General features: G+C 49.3%; 1 protein-coding gene across 1 annotated transcript in view; it reads right to left on the bottom strand.

Annotated features, from left to right (window-relative positions):
• Positions 1-17,893, bottom strand: part of DAGLA (diacylglycerol lipase alpha) — a 34,535-nt gene extending 16,642 nt beyond the window's left edge. The window contains exons 1-12 of the mRNA XM_058806669.1: positions 17,832-17,893; positions 15,027-15,165; positions 14,203-14,414; positions 12,155-12,256; positions 11,571-11,709; positions 8,231-8,318; positions 4,597-4,731; positions 3,836-3,913; positions 2,920-3,044; positions 1,820-1,976; positions 1,538-1,621; positions 1,341-1,418 (exon numbers count right to left, since the gene is read on the bottom strand). Of these exons, the coding sequence (XP_058662652.1) occupies positions 1,341-1,418; positions 1,538-1,621; positions 1,820-1,976; positions 2,920-3,044; positions 3,836-3,913; positions 4,597-4,731; positions 8,231-8,318; positions 11,571-11,709; positions 12,155-12,256; positions 14,203-14,414; positions 15,027-15,121 (1,293 nt within the window). The 5' untranslated portion in view covers positions 15,122-15,165; positions 17,832-17,893. The remainder of the gene's footprint in view (positions 1-1,340; positions 1,419-1,537; positions 1,622-1,819; positions 1,977-2,919; positions 3,045-3,835; positions 3,914-4,596; positions 4,732-8,230; positions 8,319-11,570; positions 11,710-12,154; positions 12,257-14,202; positions 14,415-15,026; positions 15,166-17,831) is intronic.
• Positions 17,894-18,188: the final 295 nt, after the last annotated feature.

Raw genomic sequence — 18,188 nt, 5'->3', positions numbered from 1 at the left:
AGACACCCCCGGGGATGGGTGGGACAGAATTAGCAGGAAAACACCCCAAATGAAACAAATCCTGGGAAAGCTCCCACATAGCCAAGTCCTTGTTTCCAAATTAAATGTGTAAGTGAGACATTGGATTTGTTTGGATATTAAACTTGACTCCTGGACATTAAAAATGCATTTAAAATTCCATTATCTCTCTTAGTTTTCCCTCGGGAATCAACAGCACATTATTGTCTGTAGATTAATATTGATAATAATTCCAGAGAAAGTGAATATTTCTCTCCTGGCAGTAATCCCAAAAAAGAAATAACACAAAGGACAAATAAAAGCTCTGTCTGGAACAAAGGGAATAAACTGATAATGTTTCATGGAAGTCGCCAGTGGAGGAATATTTTCATACAAAGATCAAAAGCAAAGCCAATTTCTGCAAGGATCTATTCCTGGATTTTCATTGAATCATGGAATTCTGGAGTGGTTTGGATTGGAAGGGACCTAAAAGCCCATCCCAGTCCCATGAGCAGGGAGACCTTTCATTAATCCAGGTTGCTCCAAGGTGTCCTAGCCTGTGGGCAGGGGTTAGAACAGGATCTTTGAAGTCCCTTCCAACCCAAACCATCCCAGGATTTCATGGTTCTATATCCTAAAGCAGAGGGAAGAGGTTTGGTATTCCAGCAGGACACCATGAGGCAAGCTGGAGCTCCCAACTCATGGCTTCCAAGGATTTCCAAGCTCCACACCCCACCTTGAGCAACACCTCCTTCCCCCCAGCAGCACTTCCAGCAACTGTTCCATTCCTTCCAACCTTCACTCTGGATTTTCCTTTCCCAGCTTGGCACTGCAGCTTTGGAAGCTGCCAAATTCCTGATCATCTTAAAAACTCAGCACGTCGTTCCTTTGCCAGCCAGGGGCAAAGGTCAGCTCTGGAATAAATGGATTTAGCCAGCCCAGAGCTGCTCACAGACACAGAGCACCCATCTAATTTCACGGATCCGAGTCCTGCCAGCATCCTTGGAGGACATTCCCATCACAGCAGAATTTTAAGCACATTCTCAGGCTTTGATTGAAAATTCCTTAAAGGTTGTTGGAAGAAAAAGTCATTTGAGTGGCTCCAGGAATTTCATTGTGGGTCTCCACGATGCCTTCCTGAATCTGGAATTCTCTAATTGCACTGAGTTTTTAATTACACGCCCAGTGATTTTAACTGTTCCCACTAATTATTTAACACCTCAAAGCCCTTTCCGTAACTTCTTTTTCAAGTAATTAAGACCATTTGGGGGTTTATAATTAAAAAGTGAAATAATTAAAAAAAAACCAAGGGGTTTTGCTTGGTTTGGGATCGTTTTCCCCACCTTGTGTCCCAGCCATGTTCCGTGGTGCCCCTCAACTGGCAGGCGCTCCGCGTCCCCTGTCAGATCCGTCAGGGCATCCTGGAAGAAAAGCAGTCACCTTGCTTCAGGTGAGTCAAATCCAAGTCAGGATTCCAAACTGGGAAGGGCTCCAACTCTCTGGAATATCCACTAAGGAGGCCACTGCATATCCCACTTACTTTTGGGGACAGAGTCCCCCGGATGCTGATGACCACCTTCTTCTTGTCATGGTCCACAGCCACGTAGAAAGGGGTTTCATAAACCTGCAAGAGATCAGGAGAGACATTCCTGTTGGATTATCCTTGGGGAAAAGGAGACAGAGCATACGACAGGACTTGTGTCCAAATAACAGAATTTTTTGATGGAAATGGAAGAGAAAAAGGTTTCATTTCCCTTCTTTGTCCCAGCAGAGCTGGAAGGGGGTAAATCCCCTTGGGAAGGGGGCCTGGGGTTGTGCTTACAGCGTCGTGGCAGGAAGTGTAGACGATGTCCACGGAGGTCATGTTCTCGTCCAGGAAGTGGCGGCGGATGGCGATGGCGTTGCAGCCACAGCAATTGTCCTCCTCGATGGTGACGCCGGGAGCGTAGCGCGGCCGCGACGGGCACAGGCAGCAACACCTGCAGGCAGGAAGCACGGCTTTGAGGGGAAAAGGCTGGATTTGGAGTGGCATTCCTAGAGGAAAGGGAAAGGCGGCCCCTCCGAACCTCATCTCGATGGCAGCGAGTGCCAAGTGAAGGATAAAACCATGAAACAGCCTCAAAATCTGGGATCAGGTGCAGTTTTCCTTTTGAGCACCAGAGAGAGCTACAGTGCAGCCAGTCCCCAAGGAATCTAAGGATTGTGGGGTGGGATGGCTCCTCAAAGGATACTGTCCTTGGAAGCACAGTTTTCCAGTGCTTCAATGTGGAAAAGCCAACACTGACCGAGCTCCAGGTTTATTTATAGGAAAACAATGGGTTTAGAATCATCCCAAAATAAAAAGAGAAGCTCAGGTTGATTTTCCTTTCTTCTCTCTCATAAATTAAAGTATTCCAAAGGAATCACATTCCTCCCAATAGCCCAGGAAGTGCCAAAAGCTTGTCCCCAAATTGAATCCGGTGACAGAATTCTGGCAACTGGAAACAAACCCTTGCACCGGGGCAAAAATTCTGAGCTGGAAAAATCCAATTAATCTGAGGGAGCACAGCCCAAGCCAGGCAAATCTTGGAGGTCTTTTAATCAGGACCCAAATGTCAACTCCCTGATTTTTGAGCTCCAAGAAGCTCTTTTTGGACTTGGTGTTGTGCCAGGTGAGCTGTCTCCACTGGCTGTTCCATGCTCCAGAGAGGATGGAGCAGAGGACAGGCTGGTTTATGTACTAGGAACTGGAAGGGATTCAGAAAGCCTTTGGAATATGAAGCCCAGAGAGATGGAAAGTAAAAACACGAGGAGAAAAAGACAGAAAATAAATTGAGCAGGGAGGAAGCACCAAGGGGATGAAATAAACATGGGGAAAAACTAAGAGTTTTTCTAAATGTGGGTAAACCAGGCAGGAAAAAAGGGATGAGGGTGGGCACTCACGAGCAGGATCTGGCCAGGCGGCAGAGTCCACATGTGGGTTTCCTCATGAGGTAAATGGGCCATCCATAGGCAGCCAGGGCGAAGAGCATGTAGTAACACACCTCCCGGTACCGCTGCATCTCTTGCTGGAAGACACGGCACTCCCTGAGCCTGCCATCTCCTGGAATTCCCCCCTCCATTCCCTTTTTCCATGGTTAGGCACGTGCTGAGTGCCAGCCCCCTCTCCCAGCTGCGCTGTGGTGACTGAGGAGAGCGAGGTGGGGATGCCAGGCAAGCGCCACCCCCTCCCAGAGATTCCTCTGCCTGATTTCCTGAGGAATTCTCTGGGGTATCCCACCATGCTGCCAAGGAAGCTCCTTCCTGCAGATTTGGAAATGAGCTCCCTAAATATCCCCTCTCCAGCAGGCCAGAGGATGCCTGGAGAGGGCCACAAAGCCAATGTGAAGCAGTTGCATCCTATAAAAGCTCAGTTATTCCAATGAGCTGGATCGGGGGTTGGAGTTAAACACAGCAGGATAATCAGAGGGGAAAATCAGGGAAACATCAGGGAGAAATCAGAGGTAAATTGGAGGAAGAGCTGAAGGGGGATAATGAGGGGGTGGAAATTTGGTGGGAAAATCAAAATCAGGGATAAATCAAAATCAGGGATAAGTCAGATAAATCTAAATCAGAGATAAATTAGGGATAAACCAAAATCAGGGATGAATCAAAATCTGGAATAAATCATGGATAACACTGCTGACTCTCTTGCAGCAAAATCACCTCACCAAGCCTCCAGAGATCAAGTTTCATTCCATTCTCATGGAATTTCTCGGATCATTTCAAAGAGGGGCAGAAAGGCATAAGAGAAGCCAGTGAGGAAAAGAAAACAAGGATCACAGGTGAGTTTGGAGGATCCCATATCCCAGGGCCTTACCGCATTCTTCAGATCCAGGTATTTGGTGTTCCTGGTCACTGGCATTCCAGACAGGAAAGCTAAAATGTCATTGTTTGCCTGGAAGCCACAAATACACAGAAAAATTCCTACATGTGACAGCAAGACAAAAATCCACTCTCAAATATCCCAACCAGGCCCCTCAAATACTTCCAATGGTTTTACTCCTCCCTGATTTGAATCCCAACTCAAAGGGGAAAAAATCATTAAAACAAATCAATTTCCTATTGGGCTGACAATGTGCAAACCTCATCAGCAGCTTGGAAAACTGGGAATTTTTCCTGAATCCCAAATCAAGGGAAAAACTCCAATAAAATAAATCCATTTCCTACTGGCTTGACAATCTGCAAACCTCAATAGCGGCTTGGAAATTTAGGAATTTTGGAAATTTTAGGAATTTTTCCCCCTGCAGATTGCTGGAGTCTTCTCCATTATCTTTATACAGTGGGAATAATCTTCCCATTCATTTCCATGTACCTACAACCCCCTTGGAGGTGTTTTGGCATCAAGAGAACCTCCTGTATCATCTGCCTGGAGAGGACCAATCCAGATTCCAGCACCAGCAGAGGCGTTTGACAGGGAAAAACTCATGGAAAGCTGCTGAAGTTCCCCATTGTTTTTCTTCCCCACATCAGCAAGCGAGAACAGCCCAGAGGTAAGGTGGGCAGAGCCCTGCAGCTGTTTCCCTGCAGGGAATCCCACCCAGGGCAGCTGGGATGGCAGGGGTTGCCACGTTTGCCCACCTCGTCCAGCACGGCGTTGCGCTTGGCGCGCTGACGCTGCCGCAGCAGCACCAGCCCCGCGATGATGTCCGAGGGCACGATGTCCAGGTCCCGGAAAAATTCCGCAAAAAGGTAGGCGATCTCGGAGTAGGCATCCTGCAAAATCCAGGGAGAGAGGGCTTGGAGAGGGAGGAGGAGGAGTTTGGGTGTGGGAAGCCTCAAAACAGGACACAGAGTGAGAACTGGACTCGTTTCTGGAGCTCAGCCTCCCAAACAGGCGCGAGATTCCTGCAGGGAATGCCAGATCTGGACTAATCACATGATTATTGTGTCGTGTTTGTTTTCCACAGTCGCACTCGGGGGCTGGATTTGTGCCGTGTGTGGGCACCTCGACATCCAAACAGCTCACACAGGACACAGGGAGGGAAAGGGAATGGGTTTGGCTCTCTCTATTCAACAAAACAGAGAAAATGGGATGAAAACCAAGCAAATCCCAATCCAGTGCTACCTTGGAGTCATCCTTTCTCCTCTAAAGCAGAATAAAGGCCATTACATGAGGAAAAAAACACTAATTTTGTCCTATTTAAGAGTCTTTTCAACTCTAATTTTGCCCTGGGATCCTTTTTCTCATATTTATCCCAGACCCAAGATCCTGTTGCTCAAACTTAACCCAAACCTGGGAACCTTTCCCCAAATTTACCCCAGACCTGAGACCCTTTTGCCCACATTTAACTTGCCTGTACTTATTCCAGACCTGGGATCCTTCTGTCCAAATTTAACTCACCCAAATTTATCCCAGACCTGGGATCCTTTTGTCCATGTTGCCAGGCTTTTCCAAGTTTATTTTGGATGACACCCAAGCAAAAAGGCACGAAAAGTACAACTGAGACACTGAATGCAGAATTCCCAGGAATGAAGGTGACCAAACCCAAAAAAGGAGGGACAGAAATGGAAGTGACCTGAGAGGGTCAAGCAAAGCCCTAGAGCAGAGGGACAAAGATATTTTGATGAGAAATGTCCTTTTTCCACTTTTTGCTCTGTGCTGCAGGAAAAGAAAACCACAAGACCTTACAGGAGAATATTTTGGGAGGCTGGAGAGGGGCTGGAATGTGGGTCAGTGCTGACCTGTCATTACTCCAGCCTAAAGACAAGGATGATCCAGAGGCTGGAGCAACAAAACATGGAGCTGTACCCACCAATGATCCATATTTGACTCCTGCTATCCAAAACTTTTCCTACAAGGATGATCACAGCCTTACCTGAACCTTTACCCTGCGTTTTCATAGTATCCTTTATCCAGCGTCAAAACCCACAAGACTGGAGTGTTGTGGAAACCCTGAGCACTCCAGGACGGGATTTCTCCTCTCCCTTCTTTGACCATCAAGACAGTAAATCCCTTCTCTTCCCTGCAGGAATGACCTACATCCTTTTATCCCTGCCAAACTCCTGGCATGTGGGATGACTTTCAGTCATTTTTCACTTCCCTACAAAAGCCAGTTAAATCCCCATTAAGAACTGGGGCTCCAGGTGCCAACTCTCTGTGCCAGCAGTGCCTTTGGAAAGCCACCGGCATTCCAACCGCAGTATCCTTGAAATCCTGACCTCATCAATCCTAGCATGGCTCCTGTGAGCTCACAAGAAATGCCAAGAGCCTCCAAAGGAAACAGGACAAACACCCATTAATCCAAAGTGGCAGCTCCAGCCCTGGATGCTGTGACAAAAAAAAGGCCCTGATGGAAGTTCAGTGCATATTTTCCGCTCCAAAGGAACAGCTTTTTCTGGGAACACCTGACATTATTCCTGTTTGTCCACCTGGAGTGCTCTGCTACAAACCCTGAAGGCTCTGAGGCTTCAGACTTCACCCCAGATCCTTTCCCCAAAGCCATGTCCATTCCATAAAACACTTTTCCAGCCCAGAGGACAATGATCCTCTGCTGCTACATTTTTTTTCCATGGGGTCTGGGATGGGCAGCAATGGATTCATTTCTGATCCATTACGTGCTCATTCATTCCACACGCTGCCATGCCAGGACACAACGTCAGGGCTTGTTCCTGCAGAGAAAAGAGGCTGGAAATTGCTCAAAAGCTGGATGTAAAGTGGAAATTCAACAGCACGAGGAATGTGAGGCATTTGGAATCCACTTTTATTCCAAGCTTAACAAAAAAGAGTAACAGTCACTGCAAAATGGAAAGTTTGTTAAAAAGAACTCGAAATATTTGGAATATTTTGCAATACTGAATAAAATGAGAGTTGTTCAGGGCATTCAGGTGCCTGTCAGGGCTCTCTCTTCCAGGAAACAGAATCCACACTGTGCCTCAGGGCAGGAGTCTCCAGCACCCTGGCACATCCCTGACCTGGATGTGCTCTCAGGGAGAAGGGAAGAGTCTCTGCTCTGGAGCACCAAGGAAAAGCTTCTGTGGGAGCTGCCAGGGCACAAAGCTCCCTTGGTCTCAGTTTTCCAGATGGATTTCCCCAGCAGATAAGCTGGGAGCTGTCAGGCCTGAGCTTGAACTTCCCAGAAGGACATTCCCAAGGAACATGGTGGCATTTCAGCCAGGGAAAGGGATCCTGGGAGGGGCAGCATTCTGAGACACAGTGCTGGATTTCTGCACAAGGACTGTGACAATTCCTGAAGCCTTCCACACTCTGGAAAATGCACCTGTGGACAATTCCACAGCACTCCCTAAGAAATGCTGTTAATCCAATTCATCACCTGGGAAGAACAAACGTTCACCTGACTCTCCTTTATTTTTCCACTTTCCCTTTGGAGCTTTCCATCCCTGTCTCATTTCTCTTCCTCTCCACGTTCACATCCCTTCCAGTGTGCTCCTTTTCCCGCTGCATCCTTTTGGAGCACGAACTCTGGGCTATATTTAGTGAGGACACAGCGGCTGTGGTCGGTCCCTTGGTGCTTTCCCTGTCATTTTCCGTGCCCTTCTAACTGGAGTTAAACGTCTGGGCGGATTTTTTGGCCACTGCTGGTTTTGTTGGAATGTCCTTGATAAATCCCAGCTTTTTCCCTGAGCGGTTGTAACTAATTCAGAGCTCAGTGCCTGCAAGTACACAAATCTCCTGATTTTTATGACTTTCTCCTCCCTTTGGGAACAACTCCCTGGTTCTGCTGGCTCCTTCAGGAGTCCTCAAATCCTCAGAATTTTAACTGACTTAGTTAAATCAAAAGCAAACTTTTCAAGCTCCAAAGTTTGACTTGCCTCTCCAGCAGGTCCTCCGGAATGCTGGTGAATCCCACCCTCAGGCACAAACCTGCTCCTAGTGATTCTAAGGAGAATGGAATGATAACTTTTGGGGAAGGAGTTTCAAGGCCTTTACCCTTCCCTGCTAGAGAACAGCAAGGGAAAATCCCAATGGCAGCACATGAAAATTCCCAGTGACCTTCTTGTGGATCTAGGGATTAGACAGTTTTTGATTGTCAGGAGATCCAGAAGGATTTTGGTGATTCTTCCAGGTTTTTGTTTTCACATTTCCAAATTCTCCTCCTTAAGGGTGTAAGATTGATGGAAACAACAGGAGAAAGCACTCAGGAAGGGGCTGATAAAGGGAAATGGTAGCTGCCCAGGATGTGCTAACCTGAGGGAAAACAGGGATTTCTCCCACTGATATTTTGATTCCCAGCAGGAGATATTTGGTACCCACCGACTGGGAGTCCTTTGTCCGTGTGCAGCAGAGGAACACCTTGAGCCTGCGTGTCCAGCTGCTGGCTTGTCCCTCTTCCAGGCGGTGTCTGGGGATAAAGGGGAGAGCAGGAATGTGAGGAGAGGCAGAACATGGTGTAGGATCCAACACGGAGTGGCACAGGCTGTGCTGTCCCTGGAAAAATGGGATAACGTTCTCCCAATCCTCTTTTTACCCAGGCTGAGCCCCCTGAGCTCCCTCAGCCCCCCCTGGTGCTCCAGTTCTGTTCCCTTCCCTGGATATGCTCCAGAGAAGTGTGAATCCACAGGATCAAGCACTGTGTTTGGACACCTGGTATCCTGCGTGAATGGGATGGATGGAATGAAGTTCCTGTTGCAATTTGGCAGCTGCTCCATGTGCCAGGATGTGCAACCACTCAGGAGGAGAAAGTTACCTCAGGGTGAGGGACTGGGAATGGCACAAGAGACCCTGAGCATTTCAGACATGCAATTTTTCCCAATCACAGAATCAAGGAATGCTTTGGGTCGGAAGGGACTTTTAGGATCATTGTGTTCCACCCCCTGCCACAGAAGTAGGGACTGACTCCGGGCCAGAGTGCCAAGCTCCCTGAAGTCCATACTCCTCTTTTTTTTAGGGAAACACAGATTTAATCCAGGCCAGAGCAATCCAAAATAAAACACCACTCCATTTTCTGGCAGGGTATCCCATCAGGATAAGTCCAAGCCCAGAAAGTGGTTTGCACCTGGAAGGAAAAGATGCTGCAAAGGAATATTTGCTTGAAATGGAAGGAGCAGATCCCACAGGGATCCATCAGCTCCTGCCTGAGTATCTGAAAACAGCTCTCCATAATCTTTCAGAAGAGGAATGGGAATATGAGTGGCAGCAGGGCTTTGCTCCCCCAGATTCCAAAGAACTCCAGAATTTCCCTGGCAGGGTTCAACAACCAAGTGCACTCTGAGCTGTTTTCCCTCCATCTTTTCCCAAATTCTTTCTTCCTAACTTCCACTCGTTCAGTAGGAGCTCCAAAGCTCCATGGAAAAGCCTTGGCACAGCAAGCCAAGCCCTTTATTGGGTTGTTTCTTTTTCCCAGCCCACACACACCACGATGCCACTGGGAAAGGAAAACCACCGTGGGATACAATCCAGCCAGGCAGAGAACTTCCTCATCTATTCCTTGGAAAGGATTTCTTTCAGCAAGAGGGAGAAGTTGGGAATGTATCCTTTGGAAACAATTGTTTGAGCAGTGAACAGTCACATTTGATGTTTGTTTTTCACATCATAGCCCACAGCGTTTGCTTGTTAACAGCTGTTAACATTCCCTTTCCAGAGGGAAAATCCATGAACAGCAGGAACAAGCTCTCCATAAATACTGCAGGCCTGGAGGGAAAATCCCAGCCAAGGGAGAAAGGCCTTCACTCAGCTTTCTGAAATCTCAAAATTCCCCACAGAGGAGAGAATTTTGGGGTTGGTTTGAATTTACTTGTGCAAGCTGTGGAGCTCGGATTTGCTTTGGAAAAATCATCAAGAATTCTGGAACGGTTTGGGATGGAAGGGAGCACAAAGCTCATCCACTTTCAGCCCCTGCCATGGGCAGGGACAGCTCCCACTGTCCCAGATTGCTCCAAGCCCCATCCAGCCTTGGACATTTCCAGGGATGGAGTAGCCAGAGTTGCTCTGGGAAAACCATTCCAGTGCCTCACCACTATCACAGGAAAGAATTTTTTTCCTTGGATGCAGTACTACATCCACAGTATCATCCTTCTTATCTTCCTGGGAATGTCCTGATTCCAAGCAGAATCACCATGCTAGGCACTAATTCCAAATATTCCAGGCCACTGTAACACATTGGAAAGGTCAGGAGGAATATCTGACATTCCACAAAAAAACCCAGGCTCCTTCTCACAGAACTTGATGCACTATTCTTAGAAAAGACCATTTTCCCCCAAAAGGGAGACCTCATTCCAAGTCATTGGAATACAGAAAAATACATAAACCAAATGAAAAATGGGATATTTATGGAGTGGTTTTTGAAAGCCTCATTTTTTATCCCTCGGATCCTGATGCCCTCCAAAGCCACATTCCTCAAGGACAGTCACAAATCAAAGGAAACAAAGCCTGTTTGTGTTGTCCCCTACTGGAAAAAATCCTTCAGAAAAAGCTTTGCTTGGTGAAAAAAAGCTTTTTCTCTCCCCATCTGGGGAGCTCCAAGATGGAATCAACTCTTAATTAAAAGATTCAACTGCCAACACAAATGGAATTGTTCCTTGGCCAAGACTAAATAGGAGAAACCTCAGGGCAAAAGGTTGGATTTTGTAGAGGAAAATAAAGGAAGAAACGGGATTTGGAAGGAGATGCTGCCTCAAAGTAAGGAAAATTTAAGCACACACTCAGTGTTTCCACGGAAAACGCTGCTATGGGATATGGACAAACAAGTTGTTGTGGTCAGCAGGGTACATGAGGACCCACAAATCCAGTAATTAAGGCAGAATCCAGCTGGATTCTGCATGGCTTTGCCTCCTTTGGATGCAGGTGCCCACACACAGCACCTGACAGGGAGCTGCATCCTCCCAAAATTCCCTTCAGCGGAGCAGAATGGTCCCTGCAGCAAGGCAAAGGCGAAGGGCAAGATCCCAAAAAATCAGGACACCGTTCCAGAAACCTTGCCCTGGGAAGCTGTGGTTGCCCCATCCCTGGAAGTGTTCCAGGACAGCTTGGACAGAGCTTGGAACAACCTGGGATAGTGCAAGGTGTCCCTGCCCATGGCTTAAAGGGCTTTAAGATCCCTTCCAACCCAAACCATCCTGTAATTCCCTGGCTTGAGGAGGATTTTGGGTGCCTATAGCCAAAAGGAAACAGCACTGGTAATGCTGAAACCCTTCATTGGTTCTTTCCTTAAATCTCTGTGTCCTTGGATAGAAGGGAAATTCAGTCTGCTGTGAAGACAGGATGGGAGAGCTGGGAATGTTCAGCCTGGACAAGAGAAGGCTCTGGAGAGATCTTAAGCGCCGCAAGTGGATCCAAGAGAGCTGGAGAGGGACTTTGGACAAGGGGCTGGAGGGACAGGACAATGGGAAATGGCTTCCCACTGACAGAGAGAGGGCAGGGACAGATGGGATATTGGGAAGTGATGCTTCCCTGTGAGGGTGGTGAGGCCCTGGAACAGATTTCCCAGAGAAGCCGTGGATGCCCCATCCTTGGAAGCATCCAAGGCTGGGCTGGAGCTACCTTTTCTAGTGGAAAGCATCCCTGCACATGACAGGAGGTTGGAATTCCATGATCTTTAAGGTCCCTTGCACCCAAGGCACCCTGGAATTCCAGATCCCAGGGAATGCTGCCTCACCTGAGGTTGTAGGTCCTTAGGTTGCGCTGCCGGCGCTTGGTGGCGCGGAGCTTGACGAAGGTGCGTCCCGTGGGATCAAAGACACACAGCACAGTGATGCACACACTCAGGATCACCACCCAGTTGCACACCACCATTCCTGAAAAAAAAAAACAAAACAGGAGTCACGTGCTCTGGCTCTTACTTCCCACCCCAAAAGGAAATCCTCTGGAAAGGCTTTTAAGCCACAGCTGGATGAGTCTTCCGGCTGTTTTATGGGGCCATTAAATGCTCCCTGAGTATCCGGGGCTGCACCATTAACATCATCCCCACCAGGAGACTGGGAAAGGCTTCCAGGAAAACAGTAAAACCATTCTGAAGGGCAAGAGTAGAATTTACAGACTGCCCTTCCCTGGGAACACAGATCCCTGCCCGAGCGCCGGCAGCACAGGCGGATGAATGGAAGGACTGTTCTGAGCAATAAACAGGAAAACAAGCCCCACATTGACAGCTCCCAGCCACTTCCCAGAGTCAATCGGCACAGGGGAATGAAGGATGCCCGCCAACCCATTGGAATGCTCCCAGGCCACATTCCAGCTCCATACCCAGGGTGACACTCTTGGCTGTGATGTCGTTGCAGGAGGTGTAGTACTGTGTCAGCCACACGATGCCCACGATGGCGTACACGAACTCAATCACCAGGATCGCTGGAAAAAATGGGAACAGCACGGATGACAGCAGCCTCTTCCCTAAGGATGAGCTCCTCTTCCCATTTTCTCACAAGGAATAGGTATAAAAACGCTTTGGAAGGGGATGTGTAAGGAGATGAGCCTAAAGTGTGACATGTTCCAAACGGCTCCGAAAAAATGGGATTGTGGAGGGGTCAGCGCCCTTGGTTGTGTCACAGGTATGAATCAGAGATCCAGACCTTCCTCCCACGCTGCTGGAAAGACTCCCTGAGGCAGCAGGAATGACAGGACCCAAACCTTAACTACCTCAGACAGCTGGCCTGACTCACGGATCCAAAATATGTGAGTGTGTGGATCCAGGATTAATCCTGCTCACTATGCTTAGCAAACATTCTCAGCACCTTTGCAGCCCTTCCCATAACAGTTCCAAGGAGACAGCGCCTAAGGAGCTCCTCAGTTTTGCATGTGACTGACAGCAAACTAGAAACTGGGGATTAACAGTGCTTCCCTGGAACAACAAAAGCTGGGAAACTGCTCTGAAGTGCCCATCCTCCCACTTTCTCCCCAGAATTCCAAAGGACACGTGGGCAATCAGGTGTGGAGAAGGTGAATACTTTGCTTGGGATTGCTAAATTTTGGTGGAGCTGAGACTAAATCCAGCCTGGCTTATCCCACTCACCCTCCTTATCTCCTGCTGGCACAGAATCTTGCCTTAAGTGGCTTTGCTACAGACCTGGAAAGACCAGTTCCAGGAGACAGAGCTTTCCTGGGCAAGGAATCAGGGCTGAGACTGGTTCCTGATGAACCCAATTTATGCCTGAGTTAGGTTTTGCTTTCCTTAGCTCCTCTCCCCTTTGCCTGCTGCAGGACAGGAGCAGCAGGAGCAGGGATGAGACATTCCCAGGTTCACATTAGAGTTAATTCCCTAAATTCCTCTGCATTAAACAGCACATGCTTAAATTGGGATAGTCACATGGACCTTGCCCACGCACTGGTCACGCTCCCACTTCCATCAGCACAACTGATCAACCACCAGGAGCAAAATACCCAGGAAAAAGGGAATACAAGACCCAAAATCCAGAGGAAATCCCACTCCTGAGCACACAGAGTTTAAGGAAAGAAGAAGGGATGTTTTGGGGGGCCAGGAAAACCTTTCTTTGGACTGTCCCTACCTCCTTTGCCCCACTTAGTCTGGTTTTAACACAAACTGCCAGGCTCTCCATGCTTCCCTAGGGAGACTGGCTGGGAAGTTGGAGAGGGAGATTTGTTTGCTGTTTGCGTTAATGACTTGCACTGAGCATTCCAAGTCTTCCAGACTGAGCTTTCAAGCAAGGTTATCCTTATTTTAGAGGATTCTGCAGGAAAACAACCCGGCAAAAAGCAGGGATGCAAACGGATGATTTGTTTGGAATGGATTTGGCTCTGAATCCCCCAAGATTTTTCTCTTGAAACCTTTCATTTGGCACAGAAAAATCTGATTAAATTTCTGTACCTGGAAGGCAACAGAATCCAGGGTAAACAAGCTAAAAGGGAATGAGGGATCAAGGAATAACTCTCTTCCCTGCTCTAGTTTTTGGAGAGGGAACAAGAGGAATTGCTTATAGGAAGATAAAGGGAGTGAGCAGGTAGAAAACCTCTTTTGCTCCCAGTGCCTGGAGGGATGAATCAAGTGAGTCAAGAGGCAACACCTCGGGGTCAGAACCTTTGGGATTTATGCCTCTATCCTTGGAAAACATAGGGGGGGAAAAGAGAGACAGAAGGGGAGCAGATTCCACGAGAGGAAAAGGAGGCTATTTGGGACATCGCCCGCCAGTCTGACAGCCACGACAAGGCGCAGCCTATGGATTCATCGGGATGCACGGCACATCCTGGCAGCCATCTGGCCGTGCCAGAGGAGCCCCAGAGGCAGGGAGAGGAGGCCCCAGGGCAGAGCACAGGGAAGTGTGGAGGCTCCGGCCGCTTACCCAGTCGCACATAGAGGACGTACTGCATGGAGTCCCGCGGCTCCGTGTACAGGATGCTCCCGCGCATGCTGAGCCAGATGATGGCCAGCTCGGCGATCATGCAGCTCAGCAGGATCCCCAGGTAGCCCCGGCCGTGGTCCACCAGGTTCAGGGAGCACGTCTCGTTGGGATTGTACACCAGCCCGAAGAGCACCACCGAGAGGATCACAAACCTGCCGGGCAGGAAAGCCAAGGAAACCACAGAATATCCCACAGCTCCTTACATTATTCTTCATTTGGGCCCCAAACCCCCACAAGCCATCCAGAGGCCCTGCTACCCCCATCAGAATCATTTCATCCATGCTACATTATCCCATGGGATTTGCCACTCCAGAGAAGTCGTGGCTGCAACATCCCTTGGAAGAGTTCAAGGCCAAGTTAGACAGGGTTTGGAGCAATCTAGTGGGAGCCATCCCTGCCTATGGCAGGGGGTTGGAATTGGATGGTCTTTGAGGCCTCTTCCAACCCAAACCATTCCAGAATTCCATGCCTGTTTTTCCTGAGCTTCTGTAGAGAAACACGACCCTAAATTCTAGTGGAGAATCTTGGGCAGCACAGAAGGATAACAAAAAGCTCTGGTCAGGCTCTTTGGAACTAGGCTAGAACTTGGAACAGAGCTAAGCTGGAAAACGGGAACAGAAGCTGGAAAAATGTTGGTGTTCATCATGTCCCAACCAAACTTTCCGGCCCCATGTAGAAGCACAGGGAGAATTTCCAGCCGTGCCAGAAACAGCCAGAAGAATTCCTGGGTGAATTCCAAGCATCCTTGTGCCCTTCTCACTTACCAGGTGGTGTGAAGGAGGAAGAGGAAGACGGCTGGCAGAACCAGGTCATCGCTGCCCACAGACCAGCGCCGGCGGAACACGACAATCCCTGGCATGGCTGGCGGGTCCCGGGAAGTTCAGCAGGCACAGCACTCACCTCCTGGAAAAGAATGGAAGCAAAGCTGCTGCTGAGCCTCTCCAGCCCCCTCTGGAGAGCCCCACAACCTGAGAGCCATCCTGGTTTATCCCAGAGCTGCTTCCTTCCAGCACCAGGGGGCATGGCATGCTCGGGAAGGAGGGCTGGGATTTGAAGGAGTGGGAAGTATTAGGTGAAGCCGGTGTGTAACTCATCCAGATCCACTTCATGGGATTACCTGGAATCCTGTTAGGCTGTGATGGTGAGCAGCCACTGTGGGATTTGGGACAGGTCATCCTGGCCTCAAATCTTGAGAAAACACTGTTACTGTGTTTTTCCATGCACAAACCTGCTGCCAGGCTGTTGTTGTCCAACAATTCTCCCCCCCACACTTGGCTCAGGAAGCCAAAATATCCATTAACAGCCAGTGACAGCATCTGGGGAACTATAGACTGGCTCCCAACAGCACTTTCAGTGAGGATATTGGCTCCTAGGAGATCTCCCCCTGGACCAGCAGGAGCATCCTGCCAGCTCCACATCTCCATCGCATCCGCACCGGCCCTGACAGGCACGACCAGTTCCAAGGTGGAAGATTGAGGAGCTGCTGTTCCTCCCTGGGTTTTGTTTGTGCTCCTATTTTTAGGGCTTCCCAAACCCTTTGGAAAATAGAAACAGGAGTGGTGCAGAGTCACGAGACTGCATAGGGCGCTCCAGCCTCCTCCAGCACAGCCATCCCACTCCATCCCAGCTGGCCGTACTCCAAACTGCTCCAGAGGGACTCTGGCAGCACACCTTATCCCACTCCTGCCTTCCTGGCTCAACACATGACCCACTACCAGGAATTCTCCTTGGTTTTGCCAAATCCAGGATGGTGTCTTTGCACTCTTTCCACAGACACCAGGGATTTCTGGATTGGAGGATTAGTCCTGTCCCTCTTTCCATGCCCTAATCCCTGTCCCACTTCTTACCTGCGCTACCAGGGAACGCTCCACCTCACCTGTGCCCCTCTGCTCCAAGCTCTCCCAATTGATCCATCTCAGTTCCCAACTCCTCCAACCTCCCAATTCCCACATCTATGCACTGCTGCTGGAGTGCTCCACCCATGTCCTGTGGTGGCCATGCTGTTCCAAAGCTGCACTTGCAAATCCCTAAGTGCTCTTGGATTTTTGCCTCTGGGAACCCAACAGCAGACAACTAAGTGTCCTCATCCATTACTTACAACAGGATTTCTGACAGCATTCCCAAGGGAATATTATCTGCAATACTTCCTGTACCAGGCAAAAAAAAAAACCACACTTGGATATGATGCCCCTAATTTAGTGCTGTGGGTAAAAAAAATTAGAAAGGAGAGGACATCCATAGAATTCCAGCATAGCTTGGATAGGAAGTGATCTTGAAGATGATCCAGTTCCACCTCCCTGTCATGGATTGGGACAGCTCCCACCAGTCCAGGCTGCTCATGATTTAAACTAAGTTGAACCCTCCAGATAACAGAAATGTTGGGTTTGAGACAGCCCATGGCACCAATTCCTGCCCTGTCCCACTAAATCCAACCCAGCAGTCAGGTGTGGTTACCCCACCACTTCCCAGAATATTCCAAATCCAGAGTCTCCTCTCCTGGGGCAACACCCACAGCCGCTGGGATGGATCTTCCAACCCATTTCAGCCACCCATTGCTGAAAACCTACACAATCCCCTTAAATTCCAGGGGATTCCATAGTTAACAGGCCGCTTCCAGCTTGTCACTCAGTTGAAAGAAATGCTCCATTCCACAAACAAAGCAAATGCGAAATTCCAACGCCATTTAGATTCCCACTTCCTCAGCACAGAATAATCAGAGCACTGGGTACATTGCAGCTCTACCTTCACTTCTCTGGCCATCTGGAGACTGCCTGCCAGCCCCATCGTGCCTGTCATTCACCACCCAGGATAGCTGGGATATCACAAACCCTGGATACACCTCCAGCACCTCCCAGTCCAGCTCCGTTCCCGTCATCCCTCGGCTGTGTCCCACCAACGCGCCTTCCGGAACTCTTCCACCCCTCCAGCTGGGCTCTCCCAGTTCCCAGCACCCTCTCCCAGTTCGAGAAGCAGGATATCAACGACAGCAACAAATATCCAATGTGGATTCCTTATCCACGGCAACAGATGGGGACAGAGCGGAGAAGCCTGTCACTCACTGTCACATACGGGAATACTCACTGTGGAACTGTCACTCCACTTACCAGGCTCCCAGGGCAGGAACATTCCCAATTTATTCCCAAAGATTCCTGAATTCAAACCAGGAGGCTCAGGGCTTTGCCCCTGCTTTGGAAAGGAGGGAGATGATGGAAGGCCTGAGACTGAAAAACCCACCAGAAAAAGCTCTCACTGTGAGAACTCTTCAGCTTCATCCCAGCACAGCATATCCCAGGAACTGTTTTAAGATGCTGAAGATACGATCCAGCAGAGGAACTGGGAGGACCGGAAGGCTGGAGCGCAAAGAGCCCTGAGACCACTGACCCTGGCTCTGTGACAGCAAGAACCTCACACTGTCCCTAAAACTGCTGCAAAGAGCCAAACATTCCCAGGATCTTGAAAGCTGAATCCCAGTACAAGCAGCCCCAAGCTCCCAGCACTGAAAAAAGGGAAGCACATGCACAAGGAGCCCCCTCAGAGCCGGGCAAGACCTAGGGAAGCAGGAACCTTACATTGCATGTGGTCCAGCCGCTGCGCATCCTCCTCTCCCAGAAGGGTATTTCAGGAAAAGTGCATATCCAGGGAGACAGGCATCACAAGCTCAGGAGGGAACAGCAAACTCTTCCTGCAGCCATTGAAAATCCCACTCGGCAAAGGGAAGCACGGCGTGGGAATTGGGATCTGCCTGCCGACAGAGCCGGGCATCATCCTCAGAGCAAGTCCCTCCCTGCACCTCATTTATCCACCGGGAATGCCGAGAGCCAGAGGTCGTGACTCCCCCTTCCACACCCCCCAGCACCCTCTGGAAGGAAGTGACATCATCCCTATTCTGAGGAGATTGTACGTGGATTGTGGGAAGGAGGACTGGG

The sequence above is a fragment of the Ammospiza caudacuta genome, chromosome 6 (genome assembly GCF_027887145.1).
Source record: "Ammospiza caudacuta isolate bAmmCau1 chromosome 6, bAmmCau1.pri, whole genome shotgun sequence".
Taxonomy (NCBI): domain Eukaryota; kingdom Metazoa; phylum Chordata; class Aves; order Passeriformes; family Passerellidae; genus Ammospiza; species Ammospiza caudacuta.
Note: the sequence above shows the minus strand (reverse complement) of the source record. Positions and strands in the feature narration are given on the sequence as shown.